The sequence below is a fragment of the Urocampus carinirostris genome, chromosome 1 (assembly GCF_059441175.1).
Source record: "Urocampus carinirostris isolate Australia breed hairy pipefish chromosome 1, RoL_Ucar_1.0, whole genome shotgun sequence".
Taxonomy (NCBI): domain Eukaryota; kingdom Metazoa; phylum Chordata; class Actinopteri; order Syngnathiformes; family Syngnathidae; genus Urocampus; species Urocampus carinirostris.
This window is the reverse complement of record NC_142349.1, coordinates 29,215,030-29,233,284: the sequence shown is the minus strand read 5'-3', so window position 1 is coordinate 29,233,284 and position 18,255 is coordinate 29,215,030. Positions and strand designations below refer to the sequence as shown.

At 39.6% G+C, this 18,255-nt stretch overlaps 2 protein-coding genes across 2 annotated transcripts; one reads left to right on the top strand and one right to left on the bottom strand.

Moving 5' to 3' along the window:
* Positions 1 to 3,735: 3,735 nt before the first annotated feature.
* Positions 3,736 to 9,683, bottom strand: ndufab1b (NADH:ubiquinone oxidoreductase subunit AB1b). The gene is made up of 5 exons (XM_088333903.1): positions 9,458 to 9,683; positions 4,308 to 4,430; positions 4,134 to 4,221; positions 3,963 to 4,070; positions 3,736 to 3,896 (listed from the first exon to the last, which is right to left on the bottom strand). Exons 1-4 carry the CDS (start codon positions 9,656 to 9,658, stop codon positions 3,979 to 3,981), a joined length of 504 nt encoding a protein of 167 aa, XP_088190029.1. The 5' UTR covers positions 9,659 to 9,683; the 3' UTR covers positions 3,736 to 3,896; positions 3,963 to 3,978.
* A 2,821-nt stretch (positions 9,684 to 12,504) lies between these two features.
* On the top strand, positions 12,505 to 18,251 carry dctn5 (dynactin 5). The gene is made up of 6 exons (XM_088333889.1): positions 12,505 to 12,664; positions 12,804 to 12,872; positions 12,967 to 13,085; positions 14,588 to 14,699; positions 17,573 to 17,675; positions 17,746 to 18,251. Exons 1-6 carry the CDS (start codon positions 12,617 to 12,619, stop codon positions 17,841 to 17,843), a joined length of 549 nt encoding a protein of 182 aa, XP_088190015.1. The 5' UTR covers positions 12,505 to 12,616; the 3' UTR covers positions 17,844 to 18,251.
* The last annotated feature ends 4 nt before the right edge of the window (positions 18,252 to 18,255 follow it).

Sequence of the window (18,255 nt, the reverse complement as noted above, 5' to 3'; positions counted from 1 at the left end):
AGTGTGCCCGCTTTGAGACTGGGAGGTCGCTGGTTCGCGCCTCGGCCGAGTCATACCTAATTGGTAAAATGGCGGCGCCCTCTGTTGGCTGCGGCTGCATCGGCTCGCTACAACGGGTCAGGTGTATCGACAGTTCGTTCTGTGTACATTGTTACAAAGAATGACAATACAAAGGAAATTATTATTAATTATTAATTATTATTATTATTCACAATTTTGTTAAGGCTGCGGTCATCTCTCTTGGTTGTGCAGAGTTTCCGGCCACATTTTTCCCTTCCAACAGACTTTTTGTGGATATGCTTTGAAACTGCACTCTGTGAACAGCCTGCTCTTTGAGAAATTTCTTTTTGTGTCTTACCCTCCATCAGGAGGGTATCAATGATGGTCCTCTGGACAGCAGTCAGGTCAGCAGTCTTCCCCATACTTGTGATTTAGTTTACTGAACCAAGCTGAGTGTTTTTAAGGCTCAGGAAACCCTCGCAAGGTGTTTCGAGTTAATTAGATGATTCAGGTGATTAGTTGAATAGCCTACTTGTATACTTTTTCATGATATTCTAATATTTTGAGATAGGATTTTTCAGTTTTCTTAAGCTGTAAGCCAAATTCAGCAATATTAAAATAATAAAAGGCTTGAAATAGTTCAGTTAATGTGTAATGAATCCAGAATGTATGACATTTTTGTTTTTTTAATTGCATTACAGAAAATAAAGAACTTTATCACAATATTCTAATTTTCTGAGACAGTCCAGTATATTATCGGGATAGATGGGCAAAAAAAGGTACAAAATAGTGCTTAAAAAATGACCTTAGTTATAATAATAATCCAATGAAGGAAAGTGCATTGTTTCAGTAGTGAAATCGAAATAGGTGCACTAACATTTAGCAGCCGCTAATTAAAAATTTATAATTTACAAGACGTATGTATATATTTAGTTTCATACAATAGTAAACATTTTTTCAGTTTCTTTGTGCAACAACAAAAAATGTAACCCAAAAGTGTCTTAAGATGATTTTATAGTTCTGTGCGTTCATTTAGGTCTGTGATGCCCTTGGGTAAGAATCTGTCTCTGAGCTTGTTTGTCCTAGTTTTGAGGTACCTTTAGCGACTACCAGAGGACAAAAGGTCAAATAGTTGGTGGCCAGGGTGTCTTTTATGAAGTTTACGGCTTTGCTACAGAATCGCAAGCCGGCACTGGCTTCTGGACTGGCCAGAGAACAGCTGATCTTAATGGCTGTATTGATTACTGTCGGTGTGTTTTTCCTTTCACACCTGTACTCCCACAGTGATGCTGAATGCCAGAATGCAGGCCTTAGGCGTCATGGTGCAAAAGTTTCACAGCCTGCGGTCGGTTAGAGAGGAAACCTTTTGAAGAAGGGGTCACATGAAGTAATTCCCTTTCGAACATGGCTGTTGTATGGCACCAGTAGACGAAACATAGTCAAAGTCAACAATAAATGGAACTGTAAAGTCCAAGACTTATGTTTAATATGAGTAAAACAATAGTATGAAGTACACGACAGTCATAACCTATAAATGTACGTGTGTCTTCAGTCTATATTTAAACACTTCCACTGAGGTCCCATATCTCTAAATGTAGAACGCGCTGAAGCCTGCACATTTCTTCTTGGCTCTTGGAATCATTGGTAGACAAGCACTTTCTAAATGGAATCTCTTATGACCCACGGTGTGTACATACACATTCACAAACCTGCATGCTCACCATTTCTTCTGATCCTCTTTGAGAAGTTTCTGATCCATTTTGGATTCCAATTATGTTTGCGTAAAAAGTTGGAGGTTCGATAGGAAAGCCACACTAAAGTCTAAAGTTCCGAACAAATTTCAATCGTTAGGTTTGAGGAACTACCCAGGTAGTTCAGAGACAAAATTGTGGCAAGATACAGGTCTGGCTGAAGTTAGAAAATAATTTCTGAAGCACTCAAAGTTCCTAACGACAACAAAATCTTAAAATGGAAGACGTTTCAGATAACCAAAACTTTCTGGACCGAGCTGTCCTGCCAAACTGAGCAATTGCGGGGAAGAGCTTTGTGAGGTAAAGAAGAACCCAAAGATCACTGTGGCTGAGCTTCAGAAAGCCAGTAAGGTAAATGGGTGAAAGTTTCTTATAGTCAGCTGTCACTGCAGCCCTCTACAAGGTACAAGGTGGCCTTTATGCTAGAAAGGCCCAACAGAAGTCTTGTACAAAGTTTTCAAAGTTCATTTTAGAGAGAAAAATAAATGCTATTATAATTTAGTAAGATAAAAGATTTGCATTACCGACACCTAGCTGACGTTTCCCTTACACTTGCAAAAAGGCCTTGATGTTGTCAACTCGTTTTTGACACCTGTAATGGAACAGCGCCTTCAGAATTTTTTGTGAAGGCCTTCGGGCAGATTTCTGAGCGTGACAAGAAATGGCTGGAATGTGATTGGCTAAATGCCTAAATACGAATGCACCTGGAAGTTGTTCAACCACACAGGAAAACAATGAAAGCAAGCTGATAATTTAGAATTATTTAATGAGTATTAGTGGACAAAATATACTTTCATCTCATGATTTTCATATTTTTTCAGCCAGTAAAGAATGCCTTGCAGGTGCTGTTGGCCCACCACTGTGTAAATGATTGTCAGCCATTTTGAAAGTGCACTTGTGAAACCATTGCAGCTTTGTCCTGTACTCACAGGCCCAAAATATTGTCTTGTTTTATTGGAATAGAAACTTGAAACTGCTCACTCCTGCGCCTGTTTTTATTTGTCTAGCAACCCGAATGTTGATTGCATGCAGAGAAAGTACGTCTGTCCTTCTGTGGCAAGCAGAAAAATGCCACGCTGTGCATCATCAGAACACTAGTCTTTGAAGTACCTAATTTATATAAACGAAAGTATTATAGAATCCGTTCTCAGGACTTCTGATCTGAGAACAGGTGCTTTGCTTCGCTTTTTGGGTACCAAACTCTGACATGTTTGTTTTCAATCATGAATCGTATCTAATGTATCTTAAATGTTAAGAATAAATTGAAAATGCCGCTTTTTTTTACCAATATAGGTACATACAGCCAAAACTCAGTTGTTTAGATTCAAACATTTAGGCAAAAATAGTTTTTCGTCTAGCTAGGGTGAGGGTCAGTAACTTGTGACTCTATAGCGCTGCCCTACCGGCTCAATGTTTTCAGAAATGTATGACAATGGAAAAAGATAGGGGGGATTACTTTTTTTTTTAAAGGGTCTTCTCTAAAATGCATTTTGAATGACTACATTTTATGTACAAATTACCTATTTCAATCTGTTTTAAAGGCTTTTCATTTTCTGCAGCTTCAACCATATTGGGTTGTCTTTTGTCCAATATGGAACACCAAGCTCGGGAAATCCTTAATTGTAGCTCAGCTTGTTTCTTAAAGGTGGGCTGTGACTGGTCATTAAGCAACTACTCAATAATATCTAGATAAATAAAAATGGCTGATACAGTGGGACCTCGCTACTTTGCGGTTCCACGTTCGCGGGTCTAAAATAACAAATAAATCTTTTTAAAGCATTTTTGAAGGGGCGTCGCTACTTCGCAGATTTTCACTTTTCGCGTGTGGTTTTGGTCCCCATTAACCGCGATAACAGAGGGATTACTGTATTGCTGATTAACGTGCCGCTGATACACAATTACCAGAAAGCTAGAAATCATAGAACCAATCAGGCTTTACACTGATAATGTCTTTATTGATAAACTGAGAAATGATACAAACGCATAGGGGGGAAAACAAAGACATTTTATTTGCTGTTCATTTAAATACAAATGCAATCCGGTTGCTGCAGCAGCGGCCGATGACAACGAACAGAAATGAGCCAACAGTGAAGACGTGGTCAATATGTCAATTGATGCCACCGGTGGAGGTTGGGTTCTGTGACACTGGGGAAAGAATGAAACCTTTACATGTAGAGGGCTGGAGAACCCAATGTTTAATTGGAGACTTACCTCTCTTTGAATGTTCCTATTCATAAACATCTTTTTTGTCTGCGATGTACTCTACGATATCCGAGGGTGTCATTAACTTCTCAGCTTCTACGTCGGGAATCTCAAAGCCTGCAGGGGTAACAAGTACATGAATAAAGGTCCTAAAGGGAAGGAACGGAAAAAGACACTCACCAAACTCGTCCTCCATGGCCATAATGATCTCCACTTGGTCCAAGCTGTCCAGACCCAGGTCTTTCATGAAGTGAGAAGACACCTGCAGCTGAAGGACCATCGCCCACATGCGCTTGTATATTACCCTGATTTTGCATTTTTCCTCCATGTTCGAAGGCACAAAGTACACCTCACCTTCTCAGGGTTGATCTTGTCGTAGAGCTTAAGGACATACAAGACGCGGTCTTTGATGCCCTCAAGAGTGAGGGGGGGCAGGTTCCCATAATGTCGACAGGGCCCGCCCGAGGAAATCGGCAACTGGGGTGTAAGAGGAGTTCCATTAACACACACCAACATAGGGTTATAAATGCTACTACTAAAACAGGGGTCAGGAACTCTTTTGACCAAAAGCCATAATTGCAAAATATTTTGCCTTTTTTGGGAGGGAAAAGAAACACTATAAATTTAAGGACAAAATTCAAATAACCCGCAAAACAGACAAGAGCTAAATTTTCTTTGCATTTTATTTCACAGTGTGACATTAGATGATTTTATCAAATGTATGGAATAAGAATAATGCTGAGGCCTGTTTCCCATATCAACAAAAATACCACTTAAAACGTGTCTCCCAGTTAAGTTAAGATCATTGAGGCTCATTTTGACCTTCATTTATTTTGTAAATAGTTTCAAAAAAAAGGTGCAAGCAGTTTTATGTAAAAATGTTACCAAATACCGCAACTCAATATGTTTCCAGCTGTACAGTATCTCTTCAGCGCAGTGGGCGCGTGCAAGACAAGGAAGCGTGCTCTGTGTGCAGGGATCCGCCCACCCCTATCACTCACCAAATCAAATTTGTCCACTCCTCGCGCCTATCCAATCAAATTGCTCTGTGTACTAGACTTGCGTTTTTAAGAGTTTACAGTTTGTTATGTGGGTTTGCATCCTAAAGTGTCTCAACAGTAAACATAAACTGCTTGATAGGCTTCTATATGAAGCATTCCTTAGTAACGTAAAACCAGAACAGGGTCCGCTAGTGTGACACTTAAGACTGTAGACCTTGAGATGTCATTGTAGTCTGAGGGGCACCCAAAAACAAGAGCTACAATACAAACTACAGAGACTCAGTTACCAAACCTCGTACAACTTCCAGTAGTCTTTCAAGCAATGAAGACAATCTCATTTGCTATACAGTCAGTACTTATTCATGCCCTGAAAAATAGGTGTGCTGCAGTTATTTTCAACATTGAAACCGCATTACAACTTTCAGGAGGTTTTGGGTCTTTGGGTACCCGTAGAAGCAAGATGACAGGCAATCATGTCAGCTCCCTCTGGTAAGGTTCATGATACATAAAATAGATATCCTGACCAACAACAATGAATGCTACCTCTGATTGAATTAATTGGGACCAATTCACTTGCATATGTGGCCTCAACAAGTGTGTGTGGGCAATCTTAGAAAAACAAAAAAAAACAAATATTAACTTGTAAAACGAGAGTTCCGCCTGCAGTATGTTTTAAACACGGTATTTGAAAGTCAGTCTACTAGGCTGCCAAATCTGGTCGAAAAAATGAGTTGAGCAAAATTGAGGAAGGGAACGAGTGAGCGTGGACATGTGGGAACAAGCTCATGTGAGAGACTGAAAGGGAAATAAAGTTTGAGATCAATGTAGATCTGTCATGCAAAATACAGTAAGAGGCTCTCTACTTCCTGGATTGTACATATGCACATCTACGTATCAGACTATAATTTTCAAAAATAAAGCAGAATTAATTGATGAACTGCTTCCTTTTTGACAAGGCAGTTTGAAATAGTTTGATTCGAATTAAATAAACTTGACAAGGGGCTGCTAGGGATGTTGGAGATTGTCACTGCTGCTGAATTGAAAGTTGAAGGACATTGAATGCACCTTGCACACAACTTTCATTGAGTTTCTGTCTTTGAGCCAAGTGTGATATACAGGACTGTCTCAGAAAATTAGAATATTGTGATAAAGTTCTTTATTTTCTGTAATGCAATTAAAAAAACAAAAATGTCATACATTCTGGATTCGTTACACATCAACTGAACTATTTCCAGCCTTTAATTATTTGAATATTGCTGATTTTGGCTTACAGCTGAAAAAAACTCAAAAATCCTATCTCAAAATATTAGAATACTTCCTCAGACCAAGTAAAAAAATAATTTTATAACAGCAAAACTAAATCAAACATTTGAAAATGTCCATTGATGCACTCAGTACTTGGTTGGGAATCCTTTTGCACGGATTACTGCATCAATCCGGCGTGGCATGGAGGCAATCAGCCTGTGGCATTGCTGAGGTGTTATTGATGCCCAGGATGCTTCGATAGCGGCCTTCAGCTCATTTGCATTTCTAGGTCTGGTGTCTTTCATCTTCTTCTTACCTATACCCCACAACTTCTCGATGGGGTTCAGGTCAGGGGAATTAGCAGGCCAATCAAGGACAGTGATGCCATGGTCAGTGCACCAGTTACTGGTGGTTTTGGCACTGTGGGCAGGTGCCAGATCATGCTGGAAAATGAAATCCTCATCTCCATAGAGCTTTTCAGCAGATGGAAGCATGTAGTGCTCTAAAATCTCTTGGTACACAGTTGCATTTACTCTGGACTTGATGAAACACAGTGGACCAACACCAGCAGCTGACATGGCTCCCCAAACCATTGCTGACTGTGGGAACTTCACACTGGATTTCAAGCAACTTGGATTTTGCTCCTCTCCAGCCTTTCTCCAGACTCTGGCGGCTTAACTTCCAAATGAAATGCAAAACTTGCTTTCGTCTGAAAAGAGGACTTTGGACCGCTCTGCAACTGTCCAGTGCTTCTTCTCCATAGCCCAAGTCAGACGCTTCTTCCGTTGTCTTGAGTTCAGAAGTGGCTTGACCATGGGAATACGGCTATTGTAGCCCATTTCCCGGACACGTCTGTGAACTGTGGCTTTTGATACCTGGACTCCAGCTTCAGCCCACTGTCTTTGAAGCTCCCCCAAATTCTGGAAGCGGCTCTTCTTCACAATTTTGTTAAGGCTGCGGTCATCTCTCTTGGTTGTGCAGCGTTTCCGGCCACATTTTTCCCTTCCAACAGACTTTTTGTGGATATGCTCTGAAACTGCACTCTGTGAACAGCCTGCTCTTTGAGAAATTTCTTTTTGTGTCTTACCCTCCTGATGGAGGGTATCAATGATGGTCCTCTGGACAGCAGTCAGATCAGCAGTCTTCCCCATACTTGTGATTTAGTTTACTGAACCAAGCTCAGTGTTTTTAAGGCTCAGGAAACCCTCGCAAGGTGTTTCGAGTTAATTAGATGATTCAGGTGATTAGTTGAATAGCCTACTTGTATACTTTTTCATGATATTCTAATATTTTGAGATAGGATTTTTGAGTTTTCTTAAGCTGTAAGCCAAATTCAGCAATATTAAAATAATAAAAGGCTTGAAATAGTTCAGTTGATGTGTAATGAATCCAGAATGTATGACATTTTTGTTTTTTTAATTGCATTACAGAGAATAAAGAACTTTATCACAATATTCTAATTTTCTGAGACAGTCCTGTATATGCATCATTACCCTGACCGTGGTTAAAAAAACAAAAACACAATTTCTCTGTATTTGCTTGTCGTGTCATAATACGCAACAGCAGGCGGTTTTGTGTGGTGGCAGCTGCTTTCAGCTACTACAGTGCAGCTAAAACTTTATGTAACAGATTATTTTTCTAGTATACAATACTTCTGTCCATGTTCGTAAAGTTGAAGGTTAAAGACCACCAATACGCACATTTGTATACCTGTCAACCGCATCTTATAGCTCGCTTTATTATAGATTGCAATTCCCCTTATTAGGCAAAAATAAACCTTACCTCTCTTACTATTAGCAACGAGGAGGTGGCGAGGGTGAGAAGTTTTAAATTCCTGGGGGCAACAGTGACTGAGGACCTGTTATCACCACTATTGCTTTGACGGTAAGACAAGCCCAACAGCACCTCTAATAACTGAGGGAGCTGAGGAGCACTCAATTCCCCAGACCTCTGATGGAAAATCCTTACAACCGTGCCATCGGCAATGTACTGATGCTTAGCGTGGTTTTCCTGCTGCACTAAGGCTGACCAGCAGGGTGGTGAAAGCTGATGGGAGAATTTTGGGAACAACTCTCCCCAAGATCAGAACCACTTACACCACTCACTATTTAAGAAGAGTTTACCACATCCGGCGAGACCAGGACTATCCTGCCCACCACCCTTTCCACCTGCTGCCCTCAGGGAGGCGATACCAGTCCATACATCCCCCCCTAATTAAGACTGACACCCTACCAACAAACAACGGTGTGAATTTAATTGTGGACTATTGTCACCAGCCACGTTTTCCCAACAGATTTAGGCATCTCTAATTGAATAGCAATAGCTTCGGTCTTGCATAAACAAGAAGCATTAAACGTCGAGAAATGGCGGCTTCAACATCAAGCATGCGTGCCAAAACTTAAAAAAAAAGTCTGACTCGCCTAGGTAAGATTAAAGCAACGTTCAAGCAACACGATTTTGATGACATATATTACACATTTTATTAGCATATATTTCGCTATAAAAGAGAGCTTGAGCATTATGCCTGACAAACATATTCGGAATTAAACACATATGGTGCAAAAAAAAACAATCATTTCAGGAAATTCTAGTTTCTTTTGTTACAGACTTTGCAGTTCACCATTGAATGCACTTCACAAGATGCACATGGTATTCAGTTTTTTTTTACAGTTCTACTGCTGCTAATGAGCCTGCTCTTGGTTTACAGGATTACAAATATTTACTTGATATGAATTTACTATTGACCTGTCCCTAAAAAATTACAGAGGCTTATTTATCGCTCTACTGACCAAGCACAATGCCCAATTGTTTTGTTTATACATTATTTTCAGAATTTAATGTGTATTCCTCCATTGTACTCCTTTTTTGTAGTGTTTTTTATATCATTTTCAACTACATGCTTAATTGCTGAAAACTAAAAATAATTTATATTTTTTATTATTCGACTGGTCGTTTCAATAGTAAGTGAAACGTTGACTATTAAAATAGTCGTTAAATGCAACTCCAGACACATTTGGATTGCAGCTAAAATGAAATACAAACTTTGATAGCAAGTTGACGTCTTTCAGGGGACTAAGTCATGCATACTGGCGATTTGGAGAACGTGTTCACCTAAAGCCATTTTAATTGTCGTCCCTAACAAACTGGCCCCATGCATTCAGTTTTTCGTGCATTAATAACGTAAACGTTTTGAAAGGCGTCGGTAGGTCACAGCTACACATGCTAGGCCACGGCTGCTCAATGATAAGGGACACTTACGGAGCGCTGGCCGAGCCACTGCGTCGTCCGGCTGGCCGCGGCGAAGGAGATGGGTCTGAGGGCGGCCGCAGCGGGAATAGGAGCTGCTCTTAAAGCCGAGTTAGCGCATAAAAGCCGCAGTGAGGGTCGGGCAAGCGAGCGGACGCACTGGCGCAGGGCACAGGACGCCATGACGGAGGGAATTCGGAAGCTACCCGTCATGCACCGCGAGATAGAAGACGGGCCAAGGACTTACTAGTGCGCATGTGCAAAACAGTTTTTCCGGGATCAATAAAGCAAATAAATGGTTGAAACATACGTGAAAGATAAAAATAACCAAATTTTCATAGATAGAGAAATATAATCATGCTGGTAATCATTTTTACTGTGTGTTTATAAAAGGATAAAAATCCCGGCAAAATGGATCAAATTCCCCAAAACATTTTACTTTTTAAAATTTTTATTTGATGTACAGTATTTACTTTATTTTATTCGCTGTATTCCTACAGTACTTTCTGTTCCGTTGAGTCTTTGTATTGTCGTCTGGCAAGTTTGGGCCTATTTTGGGGGGAGGATTACGTATTGTTTAAAATAAACATTAAAAAATTAACAGATAAGCTAGAGTTTTGCCTGATAATTAATTTAACAACCATGCAAATAAAAATAAGGATATATAAATGCAGTCTATTTAAAAAATCAGAACGGAAATTATTGTCCAGTGTATCAAATCAATCGGCATATCGGTATTCAGCTTGTCCCGTCTTAGTATTGTGATAAGAATTCCGGCCCTTTTTAGAGAACTGGCCATTTCAGTTCGACTCACTAAGAGAGCCGGCTCTTTCGATTCCCAGTCAAAACGAAAACAAAACAAAAAGAAAAGCAAAATAAGAGAAAAATAAATTATGAAAGAAGAAGCAAACATCTTTGAAAAAGAAGCAAAAAAAAAAAAAACAACAACAAAAAAAGAAAAATGACGAAAAAATACAAGAAAAATAAAAAGATAAAGATGGGGAGAAAAAAGAAGAAAATAGTTTAAAAATAAATGAATATTTTGAAGTATAAAAGAGAAAAAAGAAGAAAAAAAGTACAGAAAAGTTCAAAGAGATCCATTTTTATGACCAATAACATTGTGACATCATGCATAAAATTAATGATCTATTATTGTACAAAATTATTATAGCCTTTTTTCACTCTACAGTGAACTTTTAAATATTTAAACATTGGACCTCCGATACAAAAGTAATTTTAAAATCAAGCAACACAGAATCCCTGGAAAAAAAACATACATTAAAAATATGAACTTTTTAGTGCAATAACAAAAAAAAAGTATAAAAAACAGAAATATCGTAAACTTGACAAAAAATAGCTAGTTGTGACACAAGTGGTCCACTTAAAACACGGCAAACATAAATTCCAATACTTGCAGCTCTATAGCCCTGTCTCACACTGACTGGGGTTCGAAACCGCACTCCAATGTTACCATTGATAAGTACTGCACTGTTGGCATTGGCATACAGTTGTTCAATGGTCCCAACTAGTTTCTGGCCCATGCAGTACCTCCGCATGGTGGCCCATAAAGCGGTCTGCCATACTATGTCAAACACCTTCTTGAAATCATCAAAAACGTAATAAAGGTTTCTCTGGTGTTGTTAACTTCATTCCTGGAGAGGATCATGTCAGAAGCTCTGGAGCAACATGGAGGTACAGTAAGTTTTGGGTACACAATATCGCTAACCTCAGTTTTGCTGACAAAATTGCTGAATTGGCAGGAGACGAACGGGAACACAGATATTTGGTCAATGGCCTGGACAAAGCATGAAATCAGCACAGAAAAAAAACAAAAGTAATGACAAAATGCTGCAGCGAGCCATCTTACTAAGACAAGGAAGTTTGATCACATTACCCCGATTTTAGCAAACCTGCATTGGCTCCCTGTTAGCTTAAGATGTGATTTTAAGGTTCTGTTGGTATTATACAAAAAGTGTAAATGTTTAAATCTAAGCTTAAAACACACTTCTAAGCTTAAAACACACTTCTATTCTATAGCACATGAATAACCTGTATTTTATTTTGATAATATGTGTATTATTTGCCTTCATGTAGGTTTTAGATGAGGGGATGGCGTCATAATAGTCTGTAGTTTGCAATAGTCTTTGATGTGTGCAGCCCTTTGAGACTCTTTGTGATTAAGGGCTATACAAATAAACATGACTTGACTTGACTTGACCAACAATCCCCAAGGTAACACCGCAAACATCACCATCAACCACAGAGAGCTACAATCTGCCACCAAATTTGAATATCTTGGAGCTGTCATATCGGAAAAGGGGCCAGAACCAGAAAAAACAGGCCAGGATAGATCAAACGACACCTGCACTTGCCAGACTTAAACCCATCTAGGGAGACAAGATCCCTCTTGGCTCAAGAACTTCCATCTTCTGCTACGCTGGCAAGGCATGGACTCTCACAGCAATGCTGGAAAAGAAAATCCAGGCCATGGAGATATGATTCAACAGGAAACTTCTAGGCATCAGCCTCTTAGCCCATGTGACAAACAAAACAGTGTGCAACACCATCACAGGGCATATTGGACCCTACAAGGAACTGTTGTCAACTGTGCGCGAATGGAAACTTCAGAGCTATGGTCACGTCACAAGATCTTCAGGACTGACCAAGCTAATTCTCCAGGGCACAGTCCAAGGGAGCAGGAAGAGAGCAAGACAACATTAAGAAATGGACTGGTTCCAACTTTGCCACAACCCAAGAACAGACAAGGAACCGTCACCAGTGGAAGAGGCTGTCCAGAGTTGCGTCCTCATTGGTGCTCGGACGACCCATATGTGAACCGTGAACAGTGAACAGCTCTACAAAAAAAGAATGAAATATATGTTTAACCTTTCATAAACTCGACAAACTTAAAGTCAACAACGTGGAATCCATGGAAAAATATGCATATTGACAGTATCTCGAAGGGGAATCGCCTCTTGATTGGTGGGGAGCAGCGCCTGTCGTTATTCTCCAAGAGTCAGCTCATAGGCTCATTTCGTTCGCAAACTACACATCATTGCTGGGTATCCATCCAATCCGACTGTCATTTGGAGGAGCGCAGCTAAAAACAACAAATGCTTCACGTTTGCCTTTCACTTATTGTTTCATAATCATCTCCTCACGTTCGCAGCAATGGAGTTGACTGAAATATTATACAACAAGGCGGAATATATTGAGACGGTAAACTACTTTTTAAAAATGTTTTCTCTCCAGCCGTTTAGCTACTATGCTATAAGGTACATGTAGATGGCTAACACGCCAGACAGGGCGTTGGACCAGGATGGAATCATGTGAATCTGACATTTGTTTCATATTTCAGGCTTCAGGCAACAAGGTTAGCAGGCAATCGGTGCTCTGTGGAAGTCAAAACATCGTGCTTAATGGGAAAGTAAGTTAAAACACGCCAATGCAAAGAATCAAGTACACTTTTTGCAAATGAGGTTAGGCTTCTAATTGTTATTATTTGTAATTCTCTCCTGCAGACTATTGTCATGAACGACTGCATCATCAGGGGAGATCTTGCTAATGTCAGAGTGGGCAGACATTGTGTGGTCAAAAGCAGGAGTGTCATTCGTCCTCCCTTCAAGAAATTCAGTAAAGGGTAACCGCTGTTAGTTCTTTGCCAAAATTTTCATGAATATTCGGATTCATTAACCTCGACCATGCAGATTCGTTTGGGTCTAGCACGTAACCGTTGGGTCGTGGACCGGTACCCGGGTGTGGGTCGTTTGATACCGCGCCACACAAAAAGAAAACAAGTTGCTTTATTTGATTGCTTCTACCACATGTAATTTTGTATACATACATTTATTTTACCACAAAACAAATTCAAAGTTGGTGTGCATGTTATAAACAAGGTTTTATTGTAGTATATTAGTGGATTTTAGCCACGAATGATCAGTTGACCAAAAACTCGGACCAAATTTGCTGAGTATTTGATGCAATGGGAATCCAAGCCAGATTGTGGCATGGAGAGAGACAATCCTTAACTACTACACCTGTAGTTAGAAAGGAAAAGGCATTCGACTTTATATCATCCTTGCATTATTTTCACTCAAAACATTGTTGTGGAGCTTTATGGGCGAGTTCGGCTAAAGATAAAAATAGTGTGATGATAAAATTGAATGCCTTTTTCTATGATATCTAGATGAGGTTCTCAACTTGTCTGACTTGGGGACCCACCATTCCACAATAATGACCCAAATCAGGTTAAACATTCCTTCTTCTTAAATTTATAGAATGAAAGGATTTTGCAGTTTAAAGCAAATATAATAAAATGTATTCACCTTTTTCATAAAACAAAATGACCAGCCAAATGACCTAACTTACTGTACATACTTGCATATAAGCCTACATCGCATTTAAGTGACCCCCTAAAAGTAATTTAAAACAGCCACACACTTAAAAAAAAATCATACCCTAATATTTGAAGAAAGAATTATGTACCTAAACAACAATAATTACTTAATTTTGTAGACAATAAATATCAATATAATGGTATAAAAGCTAGAAATATAATAGTTTTAAACCATCTACTGTACTTCTAACGACAGAGACTTGTACAATATTTTCGGATTTTGCAATCATATTTTTCTTTCACACAATCATTGTTGTTCCTGTTTTACACATTTCTTTCTCCTCATCACTAACTTCCTTGGGACCCATTATATTGGGCAGAAAAAGGAAATCAAACAAACAAAATCAGAATAAAGTGAGATGTGGTCCCTCTTCAACACAATTGGGGCGGCGCCGATTGACTGAACAGGAAGAAAAGATCGAGCAGGGCACTGTCGACATTTACTGTTCAGGAGTGTAATTGACACCCCGTTTTTTCTTTTAGCATGAGTTTGAGGAACCTTGATTTAGATCCCTAGTGGTCTATTGATTACACAGTAGATTTAGGCAGATCATTCTCAATATTTTCGTTATTATTATTAAAGTTATTATTGTGCCAGGCCGTGAGAATATTGTCTGACATCAAACTGGTTTGTGGTACAGAAAATGACGAGACCCACACAAGCGCTGGAGGAACTCTGTCACCTCCACAGTGCAAACTTCAAAACGGTGTAATCAAAGCAATGTTGACGTGTTGTTGTCCATCAGGGTGGCGTTCTTCCCGCTGCACATCGGCGACCACGTCTTCATCGAGGAGGACTGCGTGGTGAACGCAGCTCAGATCGGATCGTACGTCCACATTGGCAAGAACTGCGTCATAGTGAGTGCAAAACAAACTCTAACTCCTCCACTTTTGAGAGTCACATGCCAGTCATGAGGAGACCACAATGTTGTGCTTTATTATTTGCTGTTCATTCAGTTATCCATTCACTTACTTATGACAGCGTATCAGTAGTTCGTGTTTTCGCCCTTCAGCATGATCGCAATCGTAGGGTTGGAACCCACAACTTTCCTCGACACCAATTATAGTGCATAGCCAAAGTATTTGGCCCCAATAACTTTTTGTCATATTTCCACATTTCAGGCTTTAAACTTAAAGCTCAAAAACAAGAAAATATTTTTTTAGAATCAACATGTTTGACATAATTGTGATGTGAAACCAAACTCTTTGAACATCCCAGTGTTCATTTTACCTGTGAAAAGTGATGGGTCCCGGGGACTCGCATGCTCAAAAATCTATCGATCCCAACAGAGATCTATGGGTCCCCAAAATTTAGTGTTATCGAGGTTGAAATTGTAAATTGGCGACAAATATGTAATATAAATCTATATATTCATTCAGTTTTAATCATCACATTTTATTGGTAATACAAATCAGTTATCTCTTCAAGATTTTTCAGTTCACAACAATATTGTAAATTATACAACATAATATTGCTTAAATAATTATATAAATCTATATTTTCAGTTTTAATAATCAGTTAATTGGTAATACAAAGCAGTTATCGCTTCAGATTTTTCAGTTCACAATATTGTACATTATACAAAATACTGAAAATACTGCCATCCACTTAACTATCTTTAGCAGTGAAAGCATGGCCAAGTCTTCTTTTTGATGTCGTATCCGTCCATACTTGCCTCTCTCTTCCTGCAGCAACAGAATTTCCATAGGTAATTTGTGGTTTTCATTGTCATTGTGCCGATCCAATGTGTTTTTTTGAAAGTTCGTATTGCAAAATGATTTATGCAATCCAATTTTTTTGTCACGCTGGGTACACGCATCACAGAACATGTAGCCTCCATTATCATCCTCCTCATAGCATAACCAGGAATATAATTTAGTCCATTTTGGCAGAAAAGTCCTTTTCTTGCTAGGAGTATTCTTTTATTTTCTTTCGTCGAATCGTTCGCTTCAACGCACGTGTTTTCCTTACCTTCGTGATCTTCTGAAGAATTTCTCCACCGTTTTTTCGTGCCAGAATTATTGCCGTTGTTATCACTTTCTGCATTATGTTTCGACTTATTACTGACCCTGAAGAAATTACTAATTTTGTCTTGATGTTCACCTTAACTCGACAAGCACCTCAACAATGACGTAATCTCGAAGCAACAAGATCTCGTTGGCCGAGATGAGAGATGAAAACTCGAACCGCGAGACCAAAACAACAATGGCGGATCTGCCTGACGAAAAGTTTGGAGTGCGGTAAATCTTTGTGAAAAAAAATAATCGGGTAATAATGACAATTTTATGTCAATAACGTTGCGTCCCGGGGACGCACGTTGATTCGACACATTATCCTCAGTAGGATCTCGGGGGTGCTGGAGCCCATCCCAGCTATCCTCGGGCAGTGGGCAGGGGACACCCTGAACTGATTGCTAGCCAGTTGCAAGGCACACAGAAACAGACAACTCACTTGCTCATTCAAACCTAGTGACAATTTGGACCGGCCAATTAACCTGACATGCATGTTTTTGGAATGTAGGAAGAAACCGAAGTGCCCACAGGAAACCCACGCAAGCAAGGGGAGAACATGCAAACTCCATACAGGATGTTCGATCTCATTAACCGCGTGCCGTACACTCGCTTACCACTGCGGCGCATTATTTGAACTTTCTATATAAAATGTACAACCAACATACTAAAGAGTAGGTGTTGCTAAAATATCCCCCCCCCCTTTTCTCAGCTTAACCAACTGACTCAGAAGTTCCCTGATGACTTCAGAATGATCCAATGTCGACCTAAATGACTATGACAGAGTACACCTGTACGTCATTGAGTCTCTGTTTTGTGATAGGCTCAGAGGTCTGTGAAAGGAGATACAGGAGAATAGACAGTATTATGAAGACCACAGAAGACAACAGGCAGGGACGGGATAGACTTGTGAAAAATGTCAAAGCAGGAATGGGATACCAGAAGAACTCGCAACATTTACACTTCTCCCAAAGCATTGTGCAAGCAATAATATCAAGGCACTGTATGACTTTAAAAAAGGTCCATACAGTGGCACATTTGGACATTACTGAAAGAGATCTAAAAGGTAAATTTCTAGTAACTAGTGGTCAATGGGTTCCAGACCCAGAAAAAAAATGTTTTGGTGAATTAGTGAAAAGTAAAACTAAAATGGTTCTAGAACGACAGTATGATTTCTTTTTTGTTTTATTTAACCTTTTAAAGTTGGGGTCCATTGTAAAGAGCTTTGGGAGGTCTTCATTGACTTGAAAAGCGCTATATAAATGCAGACCATTTACCATTGTTCGAGATGCCTTTGAAAAGTTGAAATTAGAATATGTTCTCTATTAAAAATGTGTTAATGCCCAACTGAGTTCATAGAGCCCTTATATTTCTTTTCATACCGCGCCTATCTGCTTTTTTCTTAATTTCCGCAAAGCTGTTTGAACTGGGGGTGTTTTTTTAGTGAAGTGACTTAATGCTGGTCACTGCAGTTATTTGTCAGTGTACCATGAAAATGGTGAAAATAAGAAAAGTTCTGTTTCAAATATAGTCCAAGGGCCAACCCCCCAAAAGATGAAAGTTTATTCAAGTGCATCTGAGAAATGCATGTACTTGCATGCACAACCCAGGGAGCTTGACACAGGCTGCAATTGTGACAAAAGCCAGAAAATGGCGCTAGCAAATGAGAAAGTTCCTAATGACGTACAGCACCTTTAATGGGGCGTTTGTCATGTTGTCAGGGTCGTCGATGTGTGCTGAAAGACTGCTGCAAGATCTTGGACAACACAGTTCTACCGCCAGAGACCGTGGTTCCTCCATTCACAGTCTTTTCCGGATGCCCAGGTTTCATAAACTTACAGATACATGACCAAATTTTCTTAGTTGGGATTAATTGAAATTGTTTCTCTTTCAGGCTTGTTTTCAGGAGAGCTTCCCGAGTGCACACAGGAGCTGATGATTGATGTCACTAAAAGCTACTACCAGAAGTTTCTTCCTCTGAGGCAGATATGAGACCGCACTTTTTCAAACTTTAATGGGTTTTTTTTTATCACATTTCACACGTCAAGAGGAAAGTCATCCCCCCAAAAAATGGACCGAATTTGACATTCACTGAAATGGCTTTTTTTTTTTTTGGCTCATCTGAAAATTAAACTATGCGCAAAAGGCATTATGACGTATAACTGGCAAAACAATGCCGCAAAAACAAATGTATACAGTAATTTAGAAATTTGCAGTTTAGAATTACATATGGTGGCAAGATGAAATGCGGAAGTCGGAGGGAATGTCAGCTATTCTCTGGCAACCTCTTGTGGCCATTTGCTGAATGCCACCGTCGTATGTTTTCATCGTGCCGTAACGGACATTTTTACAAACAAAACTGATCCCAAAAAAATAAAAGTCCTTCATTAATTGATTCAAGCCA

Bases quoted from the DNA above. Each gene is read 5' to 3' on its own strand.
- ndufab1b (XM_088333903.1), bottom strand. From the start codon at position 9,658: ATGACGGGTAGCTTCCGAATTCCCTCCGTCATGGCGTCCTGTGCCCTG. The intron at 4,431-9,457 runs GTAAGTGTCCCT...CTTACACCCCAG, and splicing joins AGTGGCTCGGCCAGCGCTCC to TTGCCGATTTCCTCGGGCGG. The intron at 4,071-4,133 runs GTGAGTGTCTTT...TTACCCCTGCAG, and splicing joins GGCCATGGAGGACGAGTTTG to GCTTTGAGATTCCCGACGTA.
- dctn5 (XM_088333889.1), top strand. From the start codon at position 12,617: ATGGAGTTGACTGAAATATTATACAACAAGGCGGAATATATTGAGACG. The intron at 12,665-12,803 runs GTAAACTACTTT...TTCATATTTCAG, and splicing joins AGGCGGAATATATTGAGACG to GCTTCAGGCAACAAGGTTAG. The intron at 12,873-12,966 runs GTAAGTTAAAAC...TCTCTCCTGCAG, and splicing joins ACATCGTGCTTAATGGGAAA to ACTATTGTCATGAACGACTG.